The 26,012-nt window shown below is 33.7% G+C and overlaps 1 protein-coding gene across 1 annotated transcript; it reads right to left on the reverse strand.

Annotated features, from left to right (window-relative positions):
• Nucleotides 1-327: 327 nt before the first annotated feature.
• On the reverse strand, nucleotides 328-7,607 carry LOC131029089 (probable protein phosphatase 2C 47). Its single transcript, XM_057959491.1, has 4 exons — nucleotides 7,091-7,607; nucleotides 5,484-5,678; nucleotides 1,932-2,137; nucleotides 328-1,784 (listed from the first exon to the last, which is right to left on the reverse strand). Exons 1-4 carry the CDS (start codon nucleotides 7,295-7,297, stop codon nucleotides 1,232-1,234), a joined length of 1,161 nt encoding a protein of 386 aa, XP_057815474.1. The 5' UTR covers nucleotides 7,298-7,607; the 3' UTR covers nucleotides 328-1,231.
• Nucleotides 7,608-26,012: the final 18,405 nt, after the last annotated feature.

Below are 26,012 nucleotides of genomic sequence, written 5' to 3' on the forward strand. Positions count from 1 at the left end.
AAAGTCATACCCCAAATAAATCCAGCATACAAATCTAATACTATTAAACCAGTATCAAACCAACAAGCACATTGAAAAAAAGTCCTACCAATTAGGTCAATATTTTTTCTTTGAGTGCAGAGTCTATAGCAGATGCTTCTTTTGTTTTGTTTCGACTTAGTGAAAATAATTTATGGTTTGCTATTGGACTGAAAGCTGATTAAAAATCGTGTGCACAATAGGTGGCCAACCGAAGTCTTGATGGCATATCAGTTTGAATTCTACACCATCCATGTAATCCTCTCAGCAAACTTACTGGCAAAGGCATCAAAGGAAGCAAAACACAAGTGAAGCCAACTTACATGGGTTAATCAAAAATTGTGTACACTCTGGAAGTTACATTGTCAGAAAGATTTCAGATTCTTTTGAAATTTACAAGGAAACCAAGAACAGATTTACAAGATTGCCAGACATTTCTGGACTTTGCCAATTTTCTTATTGCCTTTGTTGTAAAATATCAATTTCCTACCAATTAGGTGCAATGAATAGACAAAGGCAATGGACAACCACCCCCCCTGCAAAAAATGAAATATTACATAGAAGGTTTGCTATCCTCCCGAAAAATGAGATGATCCTAACTCAGTGGCAACAAAAAGTCCTGAAAAATGCGATGATCCTAACTCGGCTGCAACAAGCTATTTAATAGCTGCACAATAGTGCAACTGCATTGCTGCGAATCAATATTCAATCAAACATGTTGGCAACCCCATTTTCTACACCAAGAATTGGTCATAAATATTTCCACATTTTCTGGCAGCCAATGTTTAAGAAGCCAACTTTTAGCACGAAAACGATGACTACCGTTCCATGCCACATTTGCAAAGATCAGCAATATTTCTGAGGCTGGCCAGTATCTGAGCAAACGAGTTGCTCTTTCTTTCATTGTCTTGTTTACTTCACAACCCTTCTGACAATACATCCAAATCAATTCTAGAAGCCTGGATGCTATCTTCTTTTGTTGGCTTACATAAACTAAGGTCTGCAAATCTAGGATACATGTCCACCTCTATGGCAAATATTAAGCTTTTAAATTATGGAAATAACTTTCTTAATAAAGAAACAAGAGGTTTGCGGGATAAATTGTCTGCTCTCATTGATGTCTCGTTTCAAGTAATGAAGATTTGATCAAATCGACTGAACCTACCAGCTCCAATACTTGTAAAACTACTTCCCGCATTCAATTCCTTGATGGTCAATCAAAATAACCTCTCAGATTATTTAAACCTTCAGCAGAAATACTCCTCCTGACTTTTGATTTAGGATGCTCTATACGTGGTGGAGGATCAGCTGAGAAGCAGACAACAACTACTGTCAGATTGTCACAAGTATTCCTTTTAAGGGCTTCTCGAACCAGTTCCTTTGAACATCGCTCTGGATCATTGTGCATTATGAGCTCTCTTCGAACAATAGTGACAGCACACTGACTGGTCATAACATCCCATAGACCATCACAACCAATTATTAGAAATTCGTCTTCTTCTGAAAGTACAATCTCTCGCAACTCAGGTTCTGCACTGAGAGGACAGCTGGAGCCTTTTGTTCCTTTCATGTGCCAGTCTCCTAATGCCCTCGCAACTGATAGTTGACCATTCAAGTAGCCATCATATACACAACCTCCAAGTGATTCAATACGTAGCCTCTCAATGTCACAGTTTGGCTTGTGGTCTCTTGACATCTCAATTGCTTTGCCCCCCCTCTTTCCTAACACTGCACGGCAATCCCCTGCATTAGCAACAATCATAGTCCTGCAAAGCAATGCAAACATTCATCCAATCAGAACCAACAATAAATCAAAGGAATAACAGATCTGCAGAAAAATAGGCCACCATCTCAAAGTAGACAGAAATTTAATATTTTATTTCTCAAAGTGTAAGAAGGCTTCAAGTGCTTACCTTCCAAAAATAAGAGCTGCCAGAGCTGTTGTGCCAGAACTGCTGTCAAGAGAACAGGCATCTGCAAAAGCATGATCGGCCTGCATGAACGCATTCCTTATAGCCTTTCCAACAGCATTTGGAAAATGAGAATCTTCAACAATAAAATTCAGAAGATTTTTCCGAATAAATATTGCTGCATCACCTCCCCCGTGACCATCAAATACCTATGGAGAAAAAAGCTTTGATGTTGAATATACCGAGAAATATGGAAAAATACTTCATATTTGAAAGTTACATGAGCAAAGTACATAAGGCAAGCTTTATCTCCATTATAACTTGTATCCTTCAAAAATAATAAATACCATAAACAAAACTAGATAAGTCCATGGAGATGCTCTAGTATCATTCTCCTTTCATTACTTCTGTGTTATATTTCTCACAATATAAAACATTTATAAACACAGTATGACCATGAAATCCATTTCTACAGCTACATGCTTGCTACCCATTAATCCAGCCATTTTAACTTTTTTATCGTTAAAGAGCAGCATACCGAATATTAAAGACAGCCAAAGAAACTTTCCAACTAAATTTTAATAGAGGCTGCAAGAATTTGTCGTTAAGTTTTATTTTTAAATTTAAAGGTTATTGGCTTAAGCTTAGCATGGGCAATACTAAAATCTTCGCTAGCATAGATTCTACAGGCAAATAGTACTTGGACTTCGAATCTATAGTCATTGATTACCCTTTCATTTGGACCAGTTCCAACCATTCTATTTCAAATTCTAGGACAAAATTAAAATCAGAATAACACAAAATACTTGGGAAACGTGGAAATGCATGTATGCAGCAGTGCACCCTCAGTAGCCAGCTGTGGGCCCAAGACAACAGTGCTTGCTACAGGCGGGAGATTACAACTAATTGATGCTTATGTTTTCTTTGGTAGCAATAGGTGTTTTAAAAAAGATGCAGAAGCTAGTGCAAGGTACTGATTGATGGGTGGATAGATGCACAGGTAGAACAAGGTTGTGAGGGGCCATAATCTCCCTTCTAGGTCAAATGGAATCTGGTTCCTCTAGTGAATCATTGACTCCTCCATAAGCAAAACTTCAAGGAACGACATATTTATATCAGACACATTAGATTTCCACAATACATAATGATTATCCTGCTGGCTTCTGGATTCAACTGCATAGAATTTATTTGCATCGACATTTCAGATCACAATTAGATTTCCACGGAACATAGTGATTATCATGCCTGTTCCGGATTCAACTTGTGATCCGAAACGTTAATGCAAATAAATTCTACGCAGTTGAATCCAGAAGCAAGCACGATAATCACATATTTATAGTTATACGTTTGTGATTTTGGCTAACTCAATATCAATGAGCTCTGGAAAAATTCAAAAGATTGTTATATATTCCTTATGATTCTAGACATTTTGTACAAAGATTCTTCAGGTTAACTACTTGTGGTCCAAAACATTGATGCAAATAAATTCTAAGCAGAATCCAGAAGCAAGCACAATAATCACATATTTATAGCTATATGTTTAAGAGATTTTGGCTAATTCAATACCAATGAGTTTGGAAAATTTTCATAAATTTGTTATATATTCCTTATGATTCGAACATTTTGTACGAAGATTTGGAAAATTCTCAAAGAGAAATTAAATTACTGGATACTTCAGGTTACCTGCTGTAACCATATCAAGTCCATCTACTACAAAGCTAAGTATGAATATAGCAGGGATGCATATCCGATACTCTGGAAAGTTTGTACCATACCAGATAGAAATAGTTGCATCTAGACATTATTCACCGGGAGTTTGAAAGTTATGTCAACTCCAGGTAAGCATTTGTGACTATTAGGCAGGCGTTTCGGTTACAATACATAATGATAATGTTATCATTAGGATAATGCCTTTCAGCAGTATATTTAAAAGCATGCAAAGTTGTATCCGCCTAAATAATAGCTTCCTTTTGACTTGTGACTTGATTGGCATTTTATTTCAGCTATATTTTAATAATATAAAGAAATGCATGGAGTGATATTCTTAACCCCTAAAATGATCCACTTCTAATCTACTTTGATCAATTTTAAGAAGTTTCCTGCCAATTTTAAGAAGTTTCCTGCCAACCAATTGGCAGGGGCTAGTAAGGAGATTTTAATATTTTGCCTGTCATTTAAGTAAGCGTTTTAGCTAAGAGTGACCTTGTTATTGACAGTTTCTCTTTATAGGTTAGTAACTAAAGGATAAAATGTTATTTATCTTAGAAGAATTTATTAAAGACTACTCTCTTCTATTTTAAGTCAGGTAAAGCTTCTTAAATATTTACTTTCAAATTATTCAAATCATGTTTTTATAGAACACCACTTGGCTTACACATTTAATATCACTCCTGAACATGATTTTACCTTGTCGAATGTATTTCTTGAGATTGTTTTCAAATATTATTCATAGACTGCACAATTGACATATACTACCATAAAATGAATGATAATAGAAAGGAATTTGTTTAAGATAGCGGACTTCATATTTACTGTCAAAGTACAATATATACAAATTCCATCCTTCTAGCTAAAAATCAGATTACCGTTTCTGCCCCTTATGATCCATATCCAAAAGATAACATTTAATTTTTACACTTATTATGTTAAATATTGAACTATTGAATATTTTAAGGAATTTTTTTAATGCGATGCTTTCTGCCAGTTCTTTAAAAAATTCATGTTTGGCATTCAGTTTTAACTTTAATAATTCATAAATTAACTAAGAAAGTGTCAATTCATTATGAAAAAAGGTAACTTGACAGTCAGGAGTGGCTGTCAAACTTCGACCTGACTGTTTAGCTGTTTTATGCTTCATAAAAACAAACACAGTACTTCTTAAATTCTATTTATTAAGAGTCAAGAAAATCAATTAGATTAACAAGTGTTTGACTAGTCTGATCATCACAAATCCAAAATTACTGAAACAGTAGATTCATTAGGATTCCTTAGAATACATGAATCAAGTGCAACCGTACAAAATTGTTTAAATCAACTGTACAAAATTACTTCAATTAATTCTTCCTCTTCTTAAGTTGAAATCCAAAGTAAATCTGATTTGGATCATATGGTTAGAATGCACTTAACTAATATTATTTCTGACTTGCATTCCATATAGTCTACAATTCACGTGCTACTATTTGAGCTAATAAAGATCTGTATTACTTAACCACACACATATGGTATAAGCATTTAACAACAAAGCTGTTATACAATCCAAGGAAACATTAAAATATCTTGCCTCTCTAAAGAATATGATTTTGCCCATCAAAGATTCACTATCTAAGCAATTCCCGTGCTACTATTCGAGCTAATAAAGATCTGTATTACTTAACCACACACATATGGCATGAGCATTTCACAACAAAGCTGTTAGACAATCCAAGGAAACATTAAAATATCTTACCTGTCTAAAGAATATGATTTTGCCCATAAAAAATTCACTATCTAACAAACAAAAGAGAAAAAATGGCACAAAACTTGTAACATAAAGGGCAAGAAAACAACAATGCTCACCCCATAGAAAGCACCTGGCTCTGGGCATTCAGAGACTGTACCAAGATGTTCCACCAGATCATCAATACAGATGTGCTCATCTTCCATGTATCGCTTGGGCCCTATTTCAGCCCAGCTACCAGAGCGGAAGACAGGAGTAAATGTCTTCCCACTTTCAGCAGACAACTTTGAAAGCGAACCTTTTACATCAAGCTCCTGAAGCCAACAGCATAAAAATTTCAATATCTCCCTCCATTAAATATACACCAGTTTGTTTGTAATTTAAAAAAAAAAATATCAATCCCTCGACTTGAAGAAAGAAATATAGATTGAAAACACGAACAAATCAGACCGATCAATTTTACGGAAGGGATTGTCACAAGTTAACTACTTAAACAACCAACTATAATTACAATATAATCTATTCAATTCTGCTAAACAGGATTTAAGCCTAGGGCATTCTTTGGGTTAAGAATTCGCTGATTGGAGGCCATAAGTTTTTTGCAGACAGGCATTTGATATAATCTACGTAGGTAATCAAACAATTGGATACCATGTCAAAGCCTAAGTTCAATAACAAAAGCAACTTCCAAAATCCAATTTGAGTTTTATCCCACAAGCAATGCCCGAATCCAAACATGCATCCACCCCAAAAAAACAGAACAATAAATGGGTGTGAACAATTTACATAAAAGTTTCCTTTGTATTAGTCAGTAGCTCTAATCCTAAACAAATTCTTCAGAGGAATTAAACAAAAGGATACCTAAAGAATTATAATATTTAGAATTTTAGATCCGTGACATTAACTATCCAAAAGATTTACAGTAGTTCCCACCTCCCAGTATCCTAGAGTTTCGATACAAGCAAGCAGAGCGTTGCAAATGGGTCAATATGCCCACAAACAATCCCAATACCATATTCTACAGTTAAAAGAAAAGGTGTCTGCTAATGTTATTTTCCACTTACAGATTACAAGAGTAAAAGCCGGAAACTCTAATTAGTCGGCTTTGCAAGAGAATAATGAAAAAGCCAATTTGCAGAGAATTCCCCTGGTCCTAAATTTAAATGAAATACAAGCAGTGTCAGGCAGATGGGTCAAAAGCCTTGACACAACCAATCCCAATGCCAGGAAATAAAAAGCAGAGAAGGGAAACTCATACATCCTCTCGTGCTGGTCACAAGCTCAAACCCTAATCAGATACACGGATTTACAAAAGCACACAGAAAATGAAATACAAACAATTTACAAAGAATTCCTAGAATCCCAAATTTACGAGACATAAAAGCGGTATCCTGCAGCAATAGATTCACGCCCTCAATAGCAGATTGCCCAGAAAAATAATAACAAAAACAACAGTAGGCGTAAAGCTTTTGTCCGCACTTGATCATAAGCTCAAACCCTAGAACAACTGAAATTTCACAGATTCACAAAACTACACTAAAAAAGGCTCCAACACCAAGATCTGTCGAATTGGGTATCCTTAAAAACAATTTGATTAACAAATCAATACAAATAGCATACGTCCTAAAGGCATACAGCTACTAACATCGCCTCTTGAGCCTGAAAAGGGACTAAAAAAAAAATCCAAAACTGAAATGCTAAGATAAGGCAGAAAAAAAGTTTATACCAACTCAGATTCAGACGGCCCTGCAAGCCGGGCGGTGCTAACGCAATGACGAATAGCTGCAAAAGGCCTGGGTGGCTTTCCTGTTATCATTTCACAGTACCTGTCCTTGGAATCCCCGTCAGTATTATCGTTATTCATGCAGAAACCATTGTCCCTGCCGCTCATAATAGCTCTCACGGGCTGAGGCACCTCGGCTCCCGCTGCCATTTAACATAAATATACACCCACAAAGAAAGATGATAAATATATGTACTCCCTGTATATACTATGATATATATTCACTGTATATGTGAATATTGGTCCCGGTTTCGATCCCCAAAAGAGCTCAGATATGTGATTCTCGTCAGTTTGAGTATAAAGATCTGCGACTTCTGTCACCTGCCGTAGACTTAAATTTACGTAAAACCAAATGCTCAGAACGGATCTTTCTGTAAACCAAATGCTCTCGCAACACAAAATCAAACGTTTTAAGCGTGTAATAATTAAGGCAGTTAACGACCTGTCAAATAACATAAATGTTGGTGTTCAAAGTTTTATGTGTGTATATATAGTTATTTTTACGTACTGTTTTTTCCCCAGTCAAAAGTAAAAAATAAAAAATATCGTGGTTACATTATGTTTGAAGGTCTGGTGATGTGACACGTGGCGAGGGTCTGTTGACTGGGAGATCTGGATGCTAAGCTGTGGAAGCCGTCTGATTATCTCGATGCTTCCAGACGGGCGGTTGGGATTGCTTGAGGATGTGGGAAAAGATAAATATACGTTATTTATTACTTTTTTTCAATAATTTTAATTGCAAAAAGGGGAGGAAAAGTTTATAGATCTCTTTGGTTTACCTATTGTCTAAGGATTGTGGGTTGCTTTGATTCTTCAATTATAATTTTCATGCAATGCTAAGTTTTGCATGGAATTTGTTTTGTTTGGATTTAGTATCAAATCTTTTAATTAGTATTATAAGTTGTAGAGATTTTTATATTAAATTTGATTTATTAATGATATTAAGTTTGTACAATTCATAGATTTGATCAATGTTGTTTTTGAGTTAGATTGTGTGATAGGTTTTTTATCAATGTTTGAAAGTATACTACGTGATCCATCATTAGAATGGAGAATGTTAGAAGAAAAACTATCACATGATCTAACGGAAAAATGGTATTGATCAAATTTGATATTATTTTATTTTTTAATTTAGTATTGGGGAATATTGATATAGTGATTATATAAAATTTATATATTTTTGTTGTAATGATAAAAAGTAAAGGATGCTTATACTATTAAATTTAATCTTCTACAACTTAATCTTAAGGTTTGTAGGATTTTTATCATCACAATTTGAGAACTTCTTTAATTGGGTTGGAGGGCTAATTATTTCTCATGTTCGATCTCTTTTAACTCGATGTCAATAACGAAGAGTTATTTATTCTATCCATTTTGGTCTCCTTTGACTTACATAATTGGCTCTCTTTACCAATTTTGTTGAAAGATAGAAGGTGTCCCTTTTTGCCAATTTCAATTTCCTTCCACTTAATGGAGGACTTAGAGGTACCTCCATCAAATTGGTATGTCTTTTTGTTAATGATTGAGGGTGCCTTTACTTGCCATATTTAATGTCTTTAACTTAGTTTCTAAGATTAAGAGGTATGTACATATTCTATTAGTCTCATTTTTGTTACTATATTCCTCTCCCTTTGCTTAGTATGTAATAGATCCTCTTCAATAAATTCATCATCAAGGTTTTATATATATAAAAAAATGTATGTACTTTCTTTAATGTAGACCTTTTTGAACTGGCAAAAAAGACAAAGAGGTATTTGTTCCATCAATTTGGTGCTCTCAATCTCAAACCCAAGAAATAAGAGGTACCCCATTATGTCAAATTTAATCGTCTTCAATTTGGACTAAATAATTGAAGTGTACATTTTTTAGCATATCAAGTTCCTACCAACCATATGCGAATGCCAAAATTCGTATCAGTCAACTCAATGCATAAGCAAATCTCCTTTAAACTACCCATTTTGGAATCACATCAAGAATCAAGGAATATTTCGCTTCATAAATTTGACCTCCTTCGATTTATTATTACAAATCAAAAGCATATCAAATCATATCTTTGCTTGATATATTTGATCTCCTTCAACTTATTATTACAAATTGAAAGTATATCAAATTCATTGTAACTAAGTGTCAAACTCAATGCCATAATCAAGTAAATACTATATCACGAAAGTCAATATTCTATTTGATCTCCTTTAACTTATTATTACAAATTGAAAGTATATCAAATTTATTGTAACGAGTGTCAAACTCAATACCATACCACTGAAGTCAAAAATCTCACACTTTTAAATTCAATACTTAAAATATCTAAATATCAATTTCACTACACGTAATTTCATCAAACCAGGTATCCATTTGGCTACACTTAATTTCTTGAGACCAACTTAAAAATATCTTCACTAACTTAATAATTTTCTTCAAACCTACTCCTAAAGTTTAGGGCATGTGTTAAGAATAAGCCTGGTCTTGTCCAACTCAACAACATAATCACCATGTCCTCCACCTAATTCACCCAAATCTCATCCACCAAAACATGCGATTGGTGGAAACCCCACTTTTCCCACAACTTGACCCCACACATTCAGATAATTTTCAATCTTATTTCAATAGTGATTTATGATGATAAATTAACTTGTGCGCGTTTTGCGTAAGCGCTGACGTTAACGGCGTTGTAAAGCAGGGCCAATAATGGAGGGTAACTCACTTGTGCCAATCGTATTCCCTTCACATGACTTACTTGGGATATTGCTATGCTTGTGGGGCCCGTGGCATGAGATACTTGCACTTAGATTAAAGTCAGCGCTGTTACCTAACCTAACGGTGTTCGGCGTCACTTAACGAAATAAAACTTAAGAGTCTTATCTACCCCTCTTATGGTGAAATTTGACCACCAAAGCATGCCATTTCTCTTTTAGGTAATGTCTTTATATATATTTATGTATTAACAAATGATACAATTTTATGAGTTTTCTTATATTTTATTAATTAATATATATAAATATTTTTGTATGTTTATAAATATTATGTTTATTACATGTTTTTATATATTGATCTTATTTGTCTATTATTTTATTTTCATTCAATTAGGTTTTGATCTAAGTTTGAATTAGTCTTCATGTGTGAACTTGTTGCCTTCCATTTTAGAATTCAAAATTAACTAACTAGTCTCATCTACCCTTCTACTTTGAATCAACTAAATATATATTTGCACAACTTAATTCTATGTGCTCATTTTTAAAGACAATTGTGTGCATTCGTTCTAATCATCTAAAAAATCAAACAAGTATTCATTCTTTAGAGCAATTAATAGAAAGACACTTTGATTTAGTTCAATGAACAGGTAACGAATATGAATACCTAGACATTTGTTTACTATTTTCAATCTTTTCAATTTTTTGGGGTTGATTTAAGAAAACTTTCCTTATGATTAATCAACGACCCTTGAGACATTTTTAAATGCCACCTAATCTCTAAACATTTAAGAAGAGTTGAGCAAAATGTTGCACATCAAGTGGAATTGTAGACCAGAACCCCATTGATCGTTAGGATGAATATAAGCCTCTATTGATCTTTGACCACTATTTCATCATAAATCCACAAACTTATCCTTTGAAAGAATAAAGATGTAATGCAAACATCAAGACAACATATTAATAAAAACAATATTTTCAAATCTAATACTAAACAAACTCAAAAATCTTTTCCATTCTTTAATTATTAAGTTATAAATTGCTTATCTATTTTATTCAATTTTCTAAATATGTTATCTATTTTATCATTCTCATCTATATTTAATTAATCTAAATTACTTATATATAATTGATTACATTTATTTAATTAACTTAAATTAAGCTAAAAAGATTCAGTTTCGTTTAGCTTTATATTTAATTAATTACAAGGGCTTAATCTTCCATCATATTTTAAATATGACTTTTAATAGGGAGATTTTATGTCACACTAGTCCTTGGGGTGGTCCCCCCTCTTAAACCTGGGAGGGAGTCGAACATGAGATCAATGGGGAGCAAACCCATCACCTAAGCCAACTCACCACTCGTACGAGCTTTTTTATGTTTGATGTATTATTCTAGTATTAATAAAATGTTTAGATAGGTGATTTTAATGATTCCTATATATAAATTAATTTTTAATTTTTTTTATTAAGTTAACTTTATCATTACATTACATCATGGAGTGTTCCACTTACAAGGATATGTGGATCGATTACATTAAGACACTAAACGTGAACACCTTGAGTAATTTTTTTGATGGAGAAAAGATAATAAAAGTTGCAGATTACATGATCAAGATACATAGTAGAAGATCCAAGATGCAAAAGGAAAAATAGATTTAGTCGGTGTAGTATTTTGGGCTTTTCTATTTTTCGATTTGCATGCTTATATATTTGTTGGCTATCTGTGGGTCCCATAGGTTGTTTGGCCTTGTGGGTGTTATTAAAAAACATTCATTCAATACATATTAATTGGCATCAAATCAAGCTTGTTTCCACGAAATTGTATAATAATGTTTACTTTCATTTATGAAATGGTTATGATGGTTAGTTCAAAACTAAAACCAAACTAAGTAACACAATAGAAGGATGGTTATAAGTGGAATTTTTGTTGTTTGTTCTTCTACATATTTTGTACTATCATGAGACATTTTCAATCCACTTGGATAGATTATGTTCCTCTAGATGTGACTTGTTTTGTATTCAATTTGTCATAGACCACCCAATTTTTTTCCTTAGTTCACTTAGGCTATTGGTTTTATTTAGGCTCTAATTTATCAAAAATATTTAATAGCTCAATGATAATATTCCATCGTGAACAAATAGCTAGACATAATCTCATGGTGAAGCATCTCAAATGGAAAAATGATGGCTTGTTCATATTGATATGACCATTGGACACAACTAAATTAGCTTGTCATGCAACCACGTCTAAAAATATAGGACCCTCTATCTCACTGTTATATTTTTTAAGCCATAGATAGTACATAACCTACAAAAGAATTGTTACAAAGTAAAAGCCAAAAGTGGCTTCACATTGGAAAATAGTAAGATATAGTTTCAAATTACATTGCTTGAACATTTATGGATGTTATGCTTGAGCCTCTAAAATAGACTATCAAATCAACTTGTTCACTCTCGAGGATCTAATAAGTATATGATACAACAGTTGAAAGATAGCTTGACTATAGAAAGTAACATGGTATTATTTTACAAATGATCCATGTAGGCTCCTAAGAAATCGACATGTAATTAAATAATTATTTATTATTTAATTGATTTTCACTAGCTTCTTCTACGATTAGTAAAATAAATATTTCTATTTATTTAATCAATTTGATAAGCCTTTTCTTTCTAATTTAAATAAATATTTATCATTTATTAATTCTCACCTCCTATCCTAAATTAAAATATATATTTTATTTATCTATCCCTTTCTTCTATTAATTAAATAATTACTTTTTATTTAATTAATTAATTTTCCTATTCTTTCTAATCCTAGTCTTCCAACTTGCTCACATGGATCACAATCTAAATTTGTAGGTATGTGACAAGTGTCAATTATCTCTTCATTCACTTTGTACTTTTTGAAAAGTCAACTCACCTCTTAATCTCCTCCCTTTATCTTTACCTACCCTCTAATCTTATTGATTCTTTTTCATTTATGTGATCCTAATCATTCATAATTTCATCTCTTAATCTAAGCCCTCCATTTTTAAGACGATCCCTATAAAAGAGGCTTCCCAATCTCATTCTACAACACACATAGCTTGAGCATACCTATACTTTGCCAAAATCATTTTAGAGCATACATCATCACAACCATAGCCATACATCATCACAACCACAACCATAGTCATACAAATTTGAGAGCAAACATCATAATACAAGATCATGGAGGATAGGAAAACAATGGAGACAAGTCTACCATGGATATGAAGGTATAATATTTATGGTTTTATGTTTTATTTAGATTACATGGTAGATCTCTCTATTGATTATTTGTTGAATTGGTTTTATAGATCTAGGGTTAGTAGTTGGCTTTATGACGGTATACAAATAGGTCAATATTCAACATACACAATCCCAAACATTCAAAATGACCCCATAATGTAAAACTAAGACGATACTAAACAAACATAATGACTACAAACATAAGTAACATTTAAATGAGCTCATATCATAATTGAAATAATTATTATAATAATATAACAAAATGAAAAATGATGATTTTGAAAGATCTTTATTAGCATTGAAATTTAGTACAATAATATTAAGTATGTGTTTCCTAAATACTATTTTTCCATCTATTGAAATATAATTTGCACATTCTTACCACATAAAGATCAAAAATATTTTTTTTAACAAGCTCTACTTGTATTTATTAATCATTGTATTTATATAAAATGTAGACCAATTCATAAATGAATTGGCATACTAATCTTGTAAACATTAAAAGAAATATTCAATAAAAATATATCAATCCTTCACTATTTAACCATTTATATATACTTCAACATTATCAATTAAAAAATTCTATATTATACACTTCAAAATATATAAAATACTTATTTTATAATCAAATTAGGTAATTACCTACATGCCTTTTTTTAAAAAAAAAAATCATTAAAATAATAAATATACTATAAAATAAACCATATTTGTACATGTTATAAATGTTCCTTAATTGCTCCAATATTTTGTTTTCACAAGTAGATATTGGGTGAACCCTAATTGAAGCATTCTGAACATTATATTATTTGAGATAGCGTATGTATGTTGTGTCTATTTCATGATTGCGTGTAGCACATCTCCTAGTGCAAATTCTTCTAATGTTATTTATGGAAAGTAGTTGCCTTTGAATTGACTTTCACACAACAAAATAAATATGTTAAGTTTGCCTACTACAACATTGTTTTTCTAAACATTGAATATGTCATAGAAACAACTTAGGTATAGAGTGAAATAATAAAAAAATTAATAAATTAGTCAACAGCTAGAAAATAAAGCAAAGCAAATCATGTATGACAATTGCTTTTAGAAATTGCTCCATGATAAACATTAAAAAAGTTTGCTTTTTGTATAATTAGAGTCCCATTAATATATTGATAGTATTATTGTATGTTGAGAGTGTGTAGGCTTAAATTTAGTTAGTTAGAATATGTTATATTTTTTATTGTTAATTTAGAGGATATCATTTGTGGGTATATTTTGTTAAGCATTATTTTTTAAATATGTTTGATAATCAATGTTAAAGAGAGTTTGTCTTTAGTTAAGTTCACATGTCTTTAAAATATGATTAGTAGTTTTCTTGTAGAGAAAATATTAAGGGTGGATCTTAATAAAAAAATATATGCAATATTTGAAAGTAAGTTAATGGTGTATGTGTCTGCAAACAAATAATTGAGAGACCACATGCATTTTAGGATGTAAAATAATGCTACATATGTTGAACCAAAAATATTCTAGTGTTTCCCTACCTAATTGTAAGTTAGAGGTTGATTGCTCTAAATTTAACACCCTTGACACTCAAAGAATGAATTAGATTTAGGGATTAAGGAGTCAAAAAATTTGTGCACCAATAAGGAAAACTAACAAGATCTTAGATATTACAAATAAATGAGGTCATCATCTCCTCTTGCATGGCCTTCATCCAAGACTCGATATCTTTCAAAGAGGGAGCCCCCCTAAAAGACATAGGTTCATCACTAGTAATCAATTTAAAGTAAATCACAACAAAAACCTAATGGGGTATACTTGTCAACTAAAATTTATTATCTTGTGGACCTCCTCAAGGTAGTTGTAATGGGCTTTGCTTGTTCTTCCATATGATCATCTTGCACATCCTCATCTATATTAACCCTTTTCTTCGTCTTCATTGTTTGATCCATTGAGTTTTTCTTTCACATGTGCATCTTCCCACTTATCAACCGTAGTCTCAAAATATACTCTTTTCTTCCCATGTTTTCCCTTTGATTTTTTTGGACCTTAAAAAGATCTAAATTGTCTAAAAATCACATCTCTAGAATAAATAATTTATGGGTTAGAGAATTCTAAAGCTTGAACAACCTTTTGCATTTTCATTATAAACTACGAAGATGCATTTATGAGCTTTGGATCAAGATTATATCACTTTTCTCAAGGCACATAAAAACAAGCCTCAGAAACAAAGACTCTTAAATGTGAAACATAGGACTTCTTGTTTATCCACATTTCACAAGGTGTTGTCAACAAGAGTTAAACATAGAAATATATTAATCAAATAACAAGGAAAACTTATAATTTCTACCCAAAATAACCAATCCAACAACATATCACTGAACATACTTCCAGCCCTTTCCATTATAGTTTAGTTCATTATCTTTACAACCATATTTTATTGGGATGCATGTGGTGTTGTGTTCTATGAAACAATACTTGCATACTTATATAACTCATCAAATTCCTTGGAGTAATACTAACCATATTTTAGATCTTTAAAATTTAATTTAGAATCTTAAAAAAAAAAACTAAGGCCTTATTTCTCAAACTTCATGAAGAATTCAAATTTAGCATACATAAGATTAATCTAGGTGTATCTAGAAGCATAGTCAATGAATTAAACATAATACCAATATTTTTCCATAGAACCCAATCTATTGAAACAAACACATATGAATGAATAATTTTCAATAATCTCTTTTCCTTATAGTTTCCACCATGAATTACAGTTTTTTTTTTCTTTTTTACCAAATGCACATTGTTCATAAAAAATATTCTTACCAATAGAATAATTAGAAAAGCCATTTTTTCTATTATTAATATTGGTCCTAAGACCAATTTCAACTATATGACCCAGATGTTGGTGTCACAACATACATGTCTCTTGGAAATTTTTAATTACATTAGAATAGTTAAGAATGTGTTGTCATTCAACCTAAATAAAGCTTCAAATTGATATTCACTAGCTGCCACCAAGTTCTCTCTCGCCAACTTACAACTAGACTTGTCAAATGTCACATGCACACCAAAATCATTCAACTCGGATGTAAAATGTAAGTTTATTGTAAGTCATAGAAAGTGCAAAAAATTATTAAAGGTTTTAACCCTTCCATCATTGTAATGCAAGTGTACCTTTCCCTTACCAAAACTTTGAATATTAATACTATCTCCTAGCAAAATGTATACTCAATAATAAGTTGTATAAGGAAAAAATACTCCTTGTGGAGAGTCACATGGTGGGAGTGACACAAACCAAGCATACACACCAATAGGGCTAACAAAAATAAACAAAGCATCACTGTCATCATTAGAAGAATATTTTTCTATTGACAATTTTTGTTTTAGTTCCTTCTAAACATGCCCTCTCTTCCCATAGTTCCAATAATTAATTCTACTCTTCCTTGGGTTTTTTATCATCCTTTTGATTTGGATATATATTTATTTTTATCCCTTATAGACCCTCCCTTTTAAATTCCTTAGGCCTTCCCCAAACATGTAGGGCATTCTTTAAGCTTCTCATCTCTTTTGAAATCAAACTAATAATAAGACTATCCATTTTGATATTTGCACCACTTGCACTAATTGAAATAATTAAAATTTTCCAAGATTCAATTAAAGAACATAATAATAAGATGAATTTACCTTTTTATTCCAACTTAATATCTAAAAAAAAAAGTTAACTTAAAATCAAATTATATGCATTCAAATGGTCTTGCAACTGAATCACAATCTTTTATTTTAAAGAATATAGCCATCCTTTGTGACATAATTTTGTTTCTCAAACTTTTAGTTTGATAAATATCACCTATCCTCTTTCATAGTTTGTATACAATGGTCTCCTTATCATCCAAGGCCTTATATTTACTTAATGTTATGTTGGGAGATGGATCATTACTAAAATGTATAACATTGTCTTCTCTACTAATGTTTTGATGATTAAGATAGGCTCGAGGAGAATAAGGAGGATCTAGAGAGATGGAAACACCAATATTTTGATCTTTCCCCCCTTGTGCTAGGGTATGTGTATGAGAAGAAGATGATGCCATGTTGTTCTTCAATGCTTGCTCTCCATTAGAGTGATCATTGATAGGATTATTATCTCTTTCTTCATTCACATTAGATACCCTAGGAGAGGTACATGTATTAGGTTTTACATTAGCATATCTAGGATTGGGATCTACAAAAGCTTTGATGTGATCTACATATGAAATGTGATTTTCCAAAAACATGGTAATAAAGAAACATGCACTATAAATGAAAGCTTTGAGATCAAATTGATCGAAAGGTAGAAATTTTGAAACTCTAAAAAACACAATATGCCAAAGTGGTATGAATGAAAAGAAGCAATGTGAAATGAAAGAAGTCGTTATTTAACACATGATTTTGATAAATATAAGTGAAAAGCAAGGGAATCATATCTGAAATAGCAAATAAATCAGATCTATTAAGTGCCATTGTAAATGTTTTAAAATCAGATCTGAAAAATTGATTTGAAAAATGAAGCAATCCACAAATCAAATTAATCAAAATAAATTAGGTTTTTTATGAATTAAACCTCTAAATTTATATAATTTGATTAAAATGAGATCTATGAATTTGGATTTGAATTTTGAAATGTTTCTAAATCAGATCTGGGATAATTAATCCAAAAGCTCAATTTTAGAATTAAAAAATAGGGTTTTGGTGAATTTAACCTCTAAATTTTTAAAATTCATTTGGAAATTAAACTTGCAAATGTGAATTTGAATTTTAAGTTGCATAAAAACTAAGATTGATAACATAAATCAGAATTAAAGGTATAAGGATTCAGGTTCACCAAAATGTAATGGTGTGAAATAATAGAGCTTCCACCACAAGAAGGATGAAGACCATTAATTTTTACTTAGGGACCTATTACATTCAAAAGAGGGGTTGAATCCAATAGATTTAGTCACAAACCAACAAGGACAAGGACTAAAAATACTGATTGGATTCAAGGTGTGAATTCGTTTACCCTCTTTTTTTGAGTTGAATTGTTGAAATTAGGGTAAAGTGCTAGAAATAAGGATGAAAACGCAGAAACAGTGAATTGCAGTCATTGAATTGAGCCACACACCTAGATCTAAGAAATATAAGCAGATTTGGATCTGATCCCTGAAAGAGCTCCAAAATTGTCAGGATCGTGGTGCTCGTCACCTTGGTCCTCCTAACTTTTCACACACCAAATGGGGATTGATTCGTCATTGTAAATAATGCTTATTTTGAATATCGCAACTTCATACATGTTTCCTACACACAGGAAGAAGGGGAAATAGGTTGGGAGGGGTTTGCCTAAGTCAAACCCCAGTTTAGGAATTAACCTTAATTGAAATATTGTAAATGTTGTTCAAAATAAGTAATGGAATGATATACCTCAAATTTGAAATGACTAACAATTATGATTTGCTTGTTGAATGTAATCACATATGTTGTATGAAATGGCATGAACATGACAAAACCCTAATCACACACACATGCTTACATATGAAAGATGAATTGTTGCTCCACAATTGATGAATGGGGAATCCATCTTTGAAGACCTCTAGAAATGCTTGGTGATGAATACTTGAATGCTTGAATGCTTGAATGCTTGATTCCTTATGATTATATTTTTGCCCTTCTATCCTTGTATATGTATATCTCAAAATGAGAGGGGAAAGCCTCCTTATATACTTGGCCATCAAAAAACATGCTAATTTTTTGACATAGGCCAACACCAAGCTAGGTTTCCCGCTCAAATTTGGAAATGCTCAAGGGGTTCAAAGGGGGGACCAAATAGGGAGGACCAAGGTGTGGCTCCATGGTCACAATGAGGACCAAGGCACCACGCCCTAGTCCTACCCCATTTTAGGACCGAAACTAAGGGGCCATGTGGTGTATAACGTTAAAATAGGGTCATATTTGCATGATGTAAGCATAATTAAGTCTCAATTAAGCATTGGGGTACAAACACTAAGGTGAGGGCCCCAAATGTGGATAAATTTGTAAAGGAGTACAATTTAGGACACTTCAAGTATATCATTTTTTTCTTAGAAGATAGTTAGCTTTCCTTAAAAGCATTTCTGTTATTTGTTTCCAACATTGTCTTAGAGCAACATTTCAATTTCAGCAATAGGAAAAGTGGTTGTTTCAGTCTTTCTAGTGCATATACTTTATAGACCCATTTCAAGTATATGCCCTGGGTTGACAACTAGATGAACCTTCATGATGAGAGATAATTCCTTAGTTTGATGTCCAACCACTAAGGTATGAATTCAAGGTTTAATTATTGAATCACTAGGAAGATCGGTCTTTTTTGGTGCCATTTTCGGGGATGGTATCAAACTAGAAATCTTTGCAGTCATTGATAATTGTACTTTGTTTTTATTAGTTAAAAATCCTGTTTCCATTTACCTTTCTAGAGTAATGACCCATAATACTACTGTATGCCTAGGAGAAGAGATGCTTTAAGGAGGTTTCTTCCTAACAACCCCTATCCTAGTAATAATTTTGAGCAAGCTTATAATATATTTGAAGATGGAGACCAAGAGATAAACCCATTGGCTGAGTTGTTTGCCCATGTTGAGGAGTGTGCAGACCAAGAACTTGTTGAGAACCCATTTGCCTTGATACATTATCAGGAAACGATGGCAGGCCAAAATCCACCTAACCAAGCTACCTTTGAATTCCCTATCACTGATCAGCAAGATAATAATAACCTCAAGAATATCCCTGCTTCAGTTTTCCCTAAGTTTTATGGGCTTGAAACAGAGGATCCAGGCACCTTTTTATTTGAATTTGATATCCTCTATCAGAGCTATGATTACACTACTGATGCTCATAGACTCAAATTGTTTCCTTCCACTCTGAAAGAAGGAGCCCTAAGATGGTTTTTGGGTCTAGGGAGAGATGTTGTTGACAACTGGGAAGCCATGAAAACCAAATTTCTTGAGAAATACAAAGACTATTGCAGGAGTGGTAATAGGGGAGATGACATCTTTAGGATGTAGCACAAAGATGATGAAAATTTGGAAGACTACATTTCAAGGTTCTTGTTCTGCCTAAAGAAAAACTCATATTATACTCTTAATGAAGAGTCCCAAAACTTGCTTTTTCTCAGAGGAATAAGTGACGACTGTATTGAAGCTCTAGACCTAATAGGAGGGGGAGACATCACTCAAGTCCCTTGGTAAGATCTAAAGAAGATATGTCAGAATCATTCCTGAGCAGCTGTGAAAAAGGGAAGAGGATATCAAGTTACCAAAGGAAAATCCTCCAATGAAGTTTCAAGGATGGAAATTACTCACTTTATGTCTGACTTCAAGCAAGATATTATAAATAACATGGCCACACATCTAGACACACTTCGGGAAAAAAGGAAGCACGAGGAAGCAAAGGCAATTCTAACTGAATATTTCCCTCACTGCAGACATAAGAAAAGAGATTGCAGATGCAAGATAGTAGCAAGTATTGAAACCATCAAACTTCATTAAAATTCAAACCTGTTGAAAGAGAAGAGGACCAAATTTTTTATGTAGCTCAAAGAAGACCGTGGGCTCCATGACAAGGTATACCACTCGATCCTTTATCCTTTAATGGTCCTTATTCAAATTCATATAATCCTAGTAACCAATGGCAAAATCAATATCCTCCCTATTATGGAAACTTTGCTCAAAAACATAGGAATAATTCCTAGAATGCATGGACCAATTACCAAAACTCCCCTCCTCCTTGGTAGCAAAATCAAGGAAATTGGCAGCCACCTCTAGGAAACCAACAACAAACACCTCAGTGGAGAGGAGGACAACAATGGCCAAATCAGTCCTCTGGTTTCCAATAGCCTCCTTAACAACATCAACAACAATTGTAATGCCTCCACCTAATCAAAATACTACTACTCCACCTAAACCTACTTAGTCGCCATCTCATCCCATGCCAAATCCTAACAATAAGCAACCACAACAACAATAGGTTTATGCTACTGATCCAAAACAATACCCTACTTATGCTATTAGTATTAGTGATATCCATTTAAGGTCGAGAATAAATCTCCCTGCACCTTCACCTCCAATTATAATTGAAATACCTGATGAATGCCATATCCACCAAAGTGTCACAGCCTCATCGGATCCATCAAGGCCTAAATAGTAAGAATCGAACAATACACCTCCATTCCCTCAAATATTGGAGGTAGAACCAACCAAACAAAAAGAATAACCCATATTTGATATTGTGGATCCATTAAATAATATATGTGTCAAGATTCCTTTGTTTCAAGCATTACAGGATGTTCCAATATATGGAAAGGCAATTAAAGAAGCCTATTTGAAAAAGCTAGGAAGAAAGAAGAAAGACCCACATACGGTCCATGTTGTAGGTCAATTAGCAGACCTTATGCTAGGGAAATTTTGTGTCCTTAATTATTCAGACCCAGGAAGTCATATTGTAACAGTAGTCATTAGTGGAGTTCAAGTTTAGAATTCTCTTATTGACCTTGGAGCAACTATAAATGTCATGACAAAGGATGTAATGCATAAATTCAACATCACTAACCTAAGATCTATAACTATTGTCTTACAACTTGCAGATAGTTCTATTGTTACACCAGATGGTATGGTGGAAGAGCTTGTTGTAAAACTGGATTCCTGGGAATATCTAGCTGACTTTGTCATCCTCTCACCTAAAGCAACTTTAGAAGGCTATCCTATTATCTCGAGTAGACCCTGGTTAGCCACAACAGATGCATTCATAGGATGTAGGTCAGGGGACATGCCCATTTCAGATGGGACAAAAACTAAAGCACTTGCATTATATTCACCTGCGCAACCTCAACTCGAGCAAGAGAACTTAGTTTGGCCAGATATAGAGAATTAATCCAATGAAGTCAATACAATACAACAATTGATGATGATAAGAAGGGACTCCTTCTTGCAACTTCAAGAAGAAGAGGATGTGCTCTCTAATATTTTGCAAAATCAATATGTAATTCCTGATCAAATTGGTGTCTCTACAACCATTACTGTCAGCCTCTTCTGCATAATCTTTTGCATCTATAGATTTACTACATACATTGTTGCCACATGAAGTGACAGTTCCACATTTTCCTACAACATCTATAACAGAGCTAACTAAGCAAGTTGAAGTGGCCCCAAATAAATGGTTGAATGTTAATAGTCACCTTACTGAAGAAAAAACTATGTCTCTAACAAGAATACTACAGTCTCATAAGGAGGCATTTGCCTGGGACTACACAAATATGAAAGGGTTGATTCCTAAATTGTGCACACATCGAATCTAAATCAAACAAGATTGTAAACTAGTGAGGCAACCTCAAAGAAGAATCAATCCTGCATTGAGGGAAATAGTTAAGCAAGAATTACAAAAGTTACTCAATGCAGGATTTATATATCCCATTTCTAACAGTGAATGGGTATCACCTCTAGTTATTGTTCCTAAAAAAATGGAAAATGAAGAGTTTGTGTAGATTATAGGGAGCTTAATGTTGCAACCAAGAAAAATCACTTTCCTCTTCCTTTCATTGACCAAGTGTTGGACTCCTTGGTAGGGAAGAAATATTTTTCATTCTTAGACAATTTCAATGGATACAACCAGATAAGAATATCCCTTGAGGACTAGGAAAAGACAACATTCACATTCCCATGGGGGACCTATGCCTACTCAGTACTTCCATTTGGTTTATGTAATGCCCCAACTACTTTTCAAAGGGCAGTTATAAGCATGTTCTCAGATATTTCTCATGACTGCATGGAGATATACATGGATAACTTCACTACCTATGATGGTACTTTTGAAGAAGCATTGAGTAACCTAGAAAAGACTTTACAAAGATTTTAGGATCATCGTCTGTCTTTAAATAGTGATAAGTGTTTTATGATGATCAGGAAGGTGTTGTTCTTGGGCACTATCTTTCTCATAAAGGAATTGTAGCATCCTAAAATTGCGACACTTGCAATTTCGACTGCATTTCGGTCTTCACGATGGCGACGCAACACGCAACCTAAATGGAGACCCCAAAACTTGCTCGCGACACTGAAAATTGCATTTTTCAAGCACCCTGGCCTGAACCTCCTTGCACCCTGCTGTCCCGGGAGGTGGGACCAAAGCGCCCAGCGCCCTGGTCCCTGGGTCCTATTTTGGGCCCGGTCTCCTAAGGGGCTCGGGTCTTTTTGTTTGCAAATTGGAAATTAACTTTCCTGGTTGGCCTAAGGTCGGGAAAATCAGTCTATCAGCCCTAATTGACAAGTATATAAACTACATTTTTCTCTCTCATTGGGCATGAAGGGGATATATGTAAAAGCGTGAAAACTATACTCAAACATTCAAGCATTCAAGCATTCAAGCATTCCTTCAAGCAATTGATCATTTCAAGTCTTCATTCAAGGCTAAGTGTTGCATTCAAGTCAAGGATTCAACCATTGAAGAGGAGATCACATACTACATGCTACAACATACAACATACAACATCTATACCTTCGCACATAAGGATACAAACATCCTTAGAACAAGGTATTAGTACTTGTTTTACAGTCATTTACATTTACAGCTCTTGCTCATTTCTTGGTTAATTCCAAAACCGGGGTTTGACCTAAAGGCAAACCCCTAATCCCTAACCCCCCAATCGTCTTCGCTTTTCTGTGTGTAGGTTGTAGGTACGTGGCTGAAATTGAAAATCTGGAATCCTTGTGCAGAGACGAACAGATCCCCCTTCGTTTCGCGGATTTTTCGGAGGACCGTGGCGCCGGGCGCCATCGTCCCGACAACTTTTGCTCAAATTTGCAGGACAGCGCCGTATCGACATTCTACTTCTAATTCCAGGTCCGCAGCTTCATCCTATAACCCGAACTCAGTTTATAAGCGAATCTTTAGGACTTTCTATGTATTCTTAGCTTAATTTCCTTAACAACATTCTTTACAAAAGAGGGTAGCCTTGCTTTTCTAACCCTTGAAATTCATTTAGCATCCAATCTTACATTGTGTGGGATTGGATCTTATGAGTTTCAACCCCTCTTTTGAATGTAAAGTCTCTCCCCTAAGTGAAAACCATCGAATCCTAGCAAACCTCCCTTCTCTCTCCTCGGAGTTAGAAGAGGGGAGAACAACTAGGGTTCGATCGCGATTTTCCGCTTTACAGGAATTCAAGTAGACCCAACAAAGATTGAAGTTATTTCTAATTTTCCTATACCAACAAAACAAAAATATATTAGGAGTTTTTTAGGCCATGCAGGTTATTGCAGAAGATTCATCAAAGATTTCAGTAAAATTGCAGCACCTTTGTATACACTCCTCACTAAAGATGTAGAATTACAGTGAACAGATTCGTGCAGTAAAGCATTCTCTGAGTTGAAGGAAGCTTAACTAATGCACTAGTACACCAAGGTCCTAAGTGGGAAATTCCATTCCATATACACACCGATGCATCTAATCCTACAATTGGAGTTGTTCTAGGATAAAAAGAGACAATAATGGAACATGCAATCTATTTTGTCAGCAAAAATTTGTAGGGTGTTGAATTTAACTACACGGTAATAGAGAAAGAAATGTTGGCAGTTATTTATGATCTCAATAAGTTCAGACATTATATAACTGGATATAAATTCTTTGTCCACATTGACCATGCAGCAATCAGATATCTCATGAACAAACCTTCAATTTCAGGAAGGTTGGCTAGATGGATTCTTTTAAATCAAGAATTTGATATCACAATCATAGACAAACTAGGGAGAGCAAATGTAGTTGCATATTTTCTTTCATGCTTAACAACAAACCAAGAATCACCCATTTTGGATGATTCCTTTCCAAATGAGCATCTATTCTCTATTGTTGTTCAAACACCATGGTATGTTGATATAGCCAACTATTTGGTTGCTCAAAAGGTACCCTCTCATTTTTCTCCAAAATAAAGAAAATTACTTGTTGAGAAAATTTTCAAATTCACCTGGATAGTAGGATGTTTATTTTACATAGGACTGGATCAAGTAATGTGAAGATGTGTGAGAGAAGATGAGACTTATAATATACTGCATGCATGTCATGATGAACCTTGTGGGGGGCATTTTGTAGCTAAGAGAACAATTATCAAAATACTTAACACGGGATATTATTGGCCAACCCTTCATAAAGATGCAACTAGGTATACAAGGCAATGTGATAGATGCCAATGGATGGGAATACCAACCATATCAGATAAGATGCCCTTGCATCCTCAAGTGATGGTAACACCATTTGACAAGTGGGGCCTTGATTTTGTAGGACCAATTGATCCACCTTCTAATGGTAAGTATTACATTTTGGTTTGTACTGATTATGTCACCAAATGAGTAGAAGCTAAGGCAATGAAACATGCAAGAGATAATAAAGTTGCTGAATTTTTATATGAGGAAATCTTCACAAGATATGGAGTTCCTAGAGAAATTGTCACAGACCAAGGAGCACAGTTCACATCTCAACTTGTTACAACATTAGTGAATGAATAGAATATCAGTCATAAGAAATCTACACCATACCATCCTTAAGACAATGGACAAGTAGAGATTACAAACAAAGAAATTGAAAGCATCCTGACCAAAATTGTTAACCTTCATAGGAAAGATTGGGCAGCTAGATTACCCGAAGCAGTTTGGGCATATAGGACATTATGGAAAACAACAACATGGTTTACTCCTTTTAAGATGCTATATGGAAAGAAAGAAATGATGCTCATTTAATTTGAGCTTAAAACTTTAAGAACATCAGTTGAATTAGGGATGGATATTATTGTTGCACAACAAGCAAGAATTATGCAACACAATGTGTTAGATGAAGTCAAAACAATTAACCTGCAAAACACATAACTCCTGCAAAATCAACGAATCAAATGGA

Source organism: Cryptomeria japonica, chromosome 5 (assembly GCF_030272615.1).
Source record: "Cryptomeria japonica chromosome 5, Sugi_1.0, whole genome shotgun sequence".
Taxonomy (NCBI): Eukaryota; Viridiplantae; Streptophyta; class Pinopsida; order Cupressales; family Cupressaceae; genus Cryptomeria; species Cryptomeria japonica.

Bases quoted from the DNA above. Each gene is read 5' to 3' on its own strand.
- LOC131029089 (XM_057959491.1), bottom strand. From the start codon at position 7,297: ATGGCAGCGGGAGCCGAGGTGCCTCAGCCCGTGAGAGCTATTATGAGC. The intron at 5,679-7,090 runs GTATAAACTTTT...TGTTGGCTTCAG, and splicing joins GGCCGTCTGAATCTGAGTTG to GAGCTTGATGTAAAAGGTTC. The intron at 2,138-5,483 runs GTGAGCATTGTT...TTTTCTCCATAG, and splicing joins AGCCAGGTGCTTTCTATGGG to GTATTTGATGGTCACGGGGG.